Source organism: Acanthopagrus latus, chromosome 14, assembly GCF_904848185.1.
Source record: "Acanthopagrus latus isolate v.2019 chromosome 14, fAcaLat1.1, whole genome shotgun sequence".
In the NCBI taxonomy this organism is placed as follows: Eukaryota; Metazoa; Chordata; class Actinopteri; order Spariformes; family Sparidae; genus Acanthopagrus; species Acanthopagrus latus.
Window position 1 is genome coordinate 7,940,409 of NC_051052.1, and position 6,000 is coordinate 7,946,408.

Below are 6,000 nucleotides of genomic sequence, written 5' to 3' on the forward strand. Positions count from 1 at the left end.
TGAGTTTTCCCATTACATTCTGCCTGATACACACAGAGGAAAACACTTTGACAGTTGTGTAACTTTTCAGAGTGAAATTTTATTTTCAAAATATGTGACGAACTTAAAAAAAATTATGTATTGTTATATGATAAACCACCCCATAGTATATAAAGTGGCTGAAATTGCTGACAGAGGGTGAATAGAGGTGCTGCAGCAAAGTCTTTACATAATAGTATGTAAACATTTTCCAGTTGACACCCAACATAAAGATAGAAACCTAAGAAAATTGGCATAATATGAGAGGAACATGTAGTCAGGTATCTCCACTTTTGCTTAGTGTCTGATTGGAATTTCGTTTTGACATTCGCTGCTTCTGTGATCCCCCACAGTGGATGCAGTATCCAATCACGTGAGGCCTTACTGGCCAGCAGAGGCCACCACAGCCAGCGACAGCGAGGACCCCGGCGGGACAGACAAGCTGAGGGTGGAGACCAAAGTGAATGTGGAGCTGCACACGGAAAATAAGCTGAACCACGTCGGAGAGCGAGAGAGGGAGGCTGCTCAGGAGAGAGACAAGCAGACGCCCGGTAACGCCAGAGACACAGCCTCCCCGAGCCAACCCAACAGCAACAGCAACCACCAACCAGAGCAGAGAAAAGGTAAGAGAGGAGAATTCTTCTTGAAACTCAAATTGTTTGAGTGTATTGATCTTGCCTTAGATACATTGCGATCAACTCTTTGTCTGCCTCAGGTATTTTAAAGAACAAGATCAGCTACCCTCCTCCGCTGAGCGACAAGAACATGAAGAACCGTCTGAGGGAGAAGCTGAGTGACTACAACCCCCCCACCATCACCTCCCCACCCCCGCACAACAACAACACCTCCTCCCCGCCTCCCTCGTCGGTCAACATCATAACGCCTTCCTCCAGGCCGCCCTCGCTGGACTCCAACGACGGCGGTCGCCCCGGCAACCACGAAAACAGCTCCCTCATCAAGCCTCCCGTCGCCCCACGGCCGCAGCTTCCTGTCGGCCCTCCACCGGCGGGCATCTACCGGGAGACCAACGGGGGGGTGGCAATGCACTTGAAGTCAGGGACGGTCAACGGAGGCAACGAGTCGGACTCAGAGTGAGTAGTCTTGTAGAGAGCACTGGCATGTGATGATGTTACGATGGCAGTCCTTGTCCTTTTACTTGTAAGATTTGAATCACTTGAAAAATCATTCAAAATCAATATGATAGAGATTTTAAGAGTTGTGAAACACTTATTGTGAGGTAACATGTTTTAGTGGCCTTTATGTCAACTGGTGCAATAATGCATGTTCCATCAAAGATCCAAAGTTAAAGGAATAGTTTGACATTTTGGGAAAGTTTGGGGAGTTAGAGGAGAACATTAATACCACTCATATTTGTATGGTTCATATTAAGCTAGCGCAGCAGCTGGTTAGCTTAGCTTTGCTCACATAGCTGAGCACATTAAACAAAGACAGTCAAATATGTAAAAGATGCAATATGTAAGAATTTAATTTAAAAACATAAGATTATTGACAGAATGTGAAGGAATAAGATTTTTTAACGTTATATCAAAAACCTAAATGTATTGAGTGCAGAGGTATCCACTGAAGTTAGCATGCTAACCAGCTAGCACCGGCCTGTGCTGACATCCCTCTGAGCTCCCAGTCCTTTACCAATAGCATGAATGATATGACCACCCTGCTTAAATGCTGCATGATGACTTCCTGCATCCCTGCATCCATTTTGACATCGCACGTTCTCCCCTTCCTTCCCCTCTCCTTGCACCTACCCATCCTGCATCCTCCCTTTACCCCCCATCCCTCCCTCCCTCCGTTAACAGTGGCAGTAACGAGACTTCGATCTGACCTGTTAGGAAAAGCCAGACCAGCCCGCCCTTGTGAGAGGAGGAGCGAAGAACCTGCTGGGGGAGGAGAAGAAGGGAGGAGGGCCAAGAGGATGGGAACAAAAGGAAAACTGAAGACGGATGGGTGCTGATCTGTCCATCCAGCCCTCCTCTTGTGTTCCCTCTCTCTGGAGAGCAGTATTATTAGCAGGCTTTAAGACTGCCGCAGACAAGAATGAAAAAGATGTGAGAAATAATAAAGGGAATGCTGTTTCGGATTGTACCAAGAGAGGATGCAATGGAGCCACGTGTGCCAAAACCGCTGCAGTAAATGGGGACGGACAGATGAAGAATTCCCCCAGGATGCATTGCAAGCCCTGAAGATGCTGTGGTTATAAAGTTTGGCAAACGGAACAATACTTTTGGACCTCGTCTCTCTCGTGGAGAAAGGCAGATGTATAATCACTGTGCATGAGCTCAGACTCAAATACATGCTGGTACATTTGTATTCCAAGAGGATTTCAAGGACTACAAGTCCCTTAAAAACGTTGGACAATAACCTGACACAATGTGGTCTCACTTACTTTTTGAAACAGCGCTATCACACACACACACACACACACACACACACACACACACACACACACACACCAAGTGCTCTTCTTCTTCTTTTCCTTCTTTTGTTTTTTACTCAGAAAGGCTTCCCCAGCCTCTCAATGCAGTGCATTTAGAGTGTAATTAATGTGTAGATATTGTTAAAGGTGAAGAAGAAATAATCTATTTTGTACTTCAGCAGTAGCGAGAGCAAATTTCTAAACTAAAAATCACCTGGAACATTTTTCGATTGTGAAAATCACTTATGCTGGTTTAATCGACTGAGGACAACAATCCTTCAGTGTGCCTTCACCATCAAACTAACACCTTACACATGAGCCTGTAGTGGGCTTTCAGGTTTTTGTAACACACTCTCGGGCATACAGACACACATAATGCATGAAAGACTGTTATGTTTGTGTGTGTGAGCGACCCAGAATGGGCCTAAGTGAACATTAATGATGTGGAACGGGGAGGAGTTCACCCTCCCTGTAGGAGCACTATGAACCTGAAGCTTTCTTTTCCAGTGTCCATCCTGCCTGTTTGTCCAATAAGAAACACTCCTGGTTACCAAAGTCTTGACATACAGTAAAAGTGTGCAATCAGTTCACTTTTAACTCAGTATTGCAGAAAGAGTTGAAAAAAAAGAAGCATTTTTTGGTCTTTGGAGATGTAAAAGTAATGATTATCAATATAAAAGTCTGTCTTCATTGCTGAATATTTGTATCTTGAGTCCAAAGTGTTCAGTCATGCCAACTCTGATGCATTTTGCAGCTACTTTAATGCAACTTAAAAGTCTTGTTTACCACTCACTGAATGCTTTTGTACCACACAAACTGTACAATCCCTCCTGTAATCAGTGCTTTTGATACATGTCCTTGTTTTTTGTTTTTTTTTTGTTTTTTTTTTAATTGATCCGAGACACTGGAAATGTTTTGTAACATAATGTATATTTATTTTTTATGGTTTTAAGACACTGGAAAGAAAACATATGATTGTGACTGTAAAATTAAAGACAACATGATGAATTTTTAACCCCCCCGTGTGGCCTGTTATGTGCCCGGTGCCCAGAAGGAAGCGTGACCGGTAGAAACACGTACGCTACTTCCGGAGAACAAGGTAACTTTGACCTTTTTCTTGATCCATCAGAAATTCATGACACGGCTTCCTCACAGTTTCACACTGTAGCGTCCTGTACACATGTATACAGCTTACATGATCGACAGCCCAGAGGTCGAGGAGCTGGTTTAAGACTAAGACCAAATTTCTAAGATCAAATTTCACCTTACAGTGCAATCGTAACAAAATGTCGTTGCAGATGGCTCAACATGAAAAAAAACAGCAGCATACGTTCACATAAAAATGAATAAATGAATAAAAGGTGCAAACATAGTGACTATATAAAGTATACAACATACTGCACTTGTGTATTTTTTTTCATTGCACGATCAAGTGAAGCAGTCCTGAGTGGGTGTTTGTGGGTGTGTGGTACAACGTAGAGACAATGTGTCCCGGTCTGTGCACTCGAAGCAGTCCTGTAATGCTTCCACAGCTCCGCTGCGTCACTGTAGGTTTTTTACCTGATCAGCAGGGGCTTGTATGCAGGATCAGCATCACGGAGAGGTGCTAAGCGAGCCATGAGTGACGGAGGAGCTGCTTCAGAGATGGTCGCTGCTCAGGTTCCTCAGCCAGACAAAGAGTTAAAATGTCCTGACAGCTTGGAGACAGGTCCTCACAGATGGGGAGTTCACCGCCCAGGAAACTTTTTGTTTCGAATGTGGCGTCCTGGTACAGCATTTCATAAAGGACTATTCCCACCTGCCACACCGTCGTGGGACTGGCCGTGTAGGTCGAGCGGTCGTACCACTCTGGCGGGATGTGGTTTTCGGTGCCAGAGAAGAGCCTGTACGAGGCGTTCCTCTCGGTGAAGCAGCTGAGGCCGAAGTCGATCAGTCTCACCTGCGGGACCTCAGAGCCGGTCTCAATGAGAATGTTCTCCAGCTTGATGTCCCGGTGGAAAATGTTCTGCGACTGGAGCTCCAAGGCTCCCTCCACCAGCTGCTTCAGCAAGGAACTGGCCATCTCTTCCTGCAGGAAACCTCCAACTTGATTGACCAAGAGGTCCTGGCAGGGGTCAGGACGTTCCAGGACCAGGATGAGCTCCTGGTCCAAATCGTAGAAATCAAGCAGCCGCAGAGTTCCCCTCTGATCCCTTGACCATTTTCAGCATGATCGCCACCTCAAGAGGGAGTGTCTGCTCGTCACCGCCTCGCGAGGTGACCCTGTCCCTGTGGATGCGTTTGATCGCCACGGGGAAATGATCTTCTCTTCTGGTGCCAGCGAAGACAGACCCGAAGCCTCCCTCGCCCAGGAGCTGCAGCTGCTCGTATGTGGCGTGGAAATCCTGTCTGCTGGTTTCCTCTGATGTGCAAGTGGTGCCGTCAACCCAGTTCCACCCAGTCCACCCGTGATCCAGTTCTCGCGATCTTCTTCTTGGACTGTCTTCATTGTCAGATGTTTTTCCCTTAGCACCCCCTGAGTCAGGTGTCCTCTGACTCTTCCTGGTGTCTCGATCGTCTTCAGAGACTTTTCTTTTCAAGTCGTCTCCTCGTTCGGAGCTGGGATCAGTGACCTTCATCCTCCTCTCCGGTGGATTCCCACCAGCACAGCTCTTTTCTGTAAATGAGAAACATGGATGATTAAACAGTCTTGTTGTCTGCGTGTAGTCAGAAGGATGTGTACTACATTTCAAAGTACAAGTACCTAAAATGTGTACTTGAGTATAGTAGTGGATTAAATGTTACAGATTAAACCATCCAGACATCCAGAGCTACTTTGAAGTCAGTTCCACCTGATCCATTTCAAACCTAAATTCTGTTTAGATAGACCTATTAAGGCATCTATAATCCAATCATTCACATTGATATTTGTACTTTTACTTGATATTACTTTTAATATCAGAGTACCTCTTCTACCAGAGGGGACCAGAAGAAGAGCTCACTTACCGATTCTCCCAGGAGCTGAACGATGAAGATATCTGAACACTTGCGCTGTGTGGCGATCCATATCGAAGTTGAAGGCGGTTTCAATGCGTTCTCTCGACATGAACGAAGCTGAACCAACGGTTGTGACCTGTGTTGTCTTGAGTGTGATCGATCTGATCTGATATTTTTAAGATCAGCTCAAAATATTCTGACGTGTTCTGTTGTGAACACTCCACATCAAAGCTACATTCAGAATTCTGCAACGTTTCAAGATTTCTACTCTGTGTGTGTGTGTGTGTGAATGAATGGAGTTAAACTAAAAGTCAATTTTCATGTCAAATTTACCTATTTTATTATATTAAAGAAATTTAACTTCCCAAAATTCAGCTGAAACTCTTTAAAATGTACACTACACGTCCAAAAGTATTTGGACACCCTTGTTTATGTGTGTTTGTGTGTCTGAGACAACCCCAAATGAGCTAATTGAAGTGACTAAACGAATAAACTCAACGACAGTACACCAACAGAAAAACTATTAAACTATTACTATTACCCAGAATGCAATGGTAAATGCCATTTCTTTA

General features: G+C 44.8%; 2 protein-coding genes across 8 annotated transcripts in view; one reads left to right on the forward strand and one right to left on the reverse strand.

The window, feature by feature from the left end:
- celsr1a (cadherin EGF LAG seven-pass G-type receptor 1a) overlaps positions 1-3,467 on the forward strand; it is a 91,090-nt gene extending 87,623 nt beyond the window's left edge. For 5 of the 7 annotated variants that reach the window (XM_037122165.1, XM_037122170.1, XM_037122168.1 and 2 more), the window contains exons 33-35: positions 372-641; positions 734-1,109; positions 1,869-3,467. In XM_037122165.1, the coding sequence (XP_036978060.1) occupies positions 372-641; positions 734-1,109; positions 1,869-1,896 (674 nt within the window). In that variant the 3' untranslated portion in view covers positions 1,897-3,467. Of the gene's footprint in view, positions 1-371; positions 642-733; positions 1,110-1,835 lie in introns of all 7 variants that reach the window. The other 2 variants (XM_037122166.1, XM_037122171.1) reach the window with 1 other exon arrangement.
- LOC119032700 (serine/threonine-protein kinase pim-1-like) lies at positions 3,305-6,000 on the reverse strand. Its single transcript, XM_037122172.1, is given in 3 exon segments — positions 3,305-4,622; positions 4,624-5,108; positions 5,438-6,000. Coding segments are annotated over 3 exon segments (1,149 nt in total). The 5' UTR covers positions 5,538-6,000; the 3' UTR covers positions 3,305-4,058.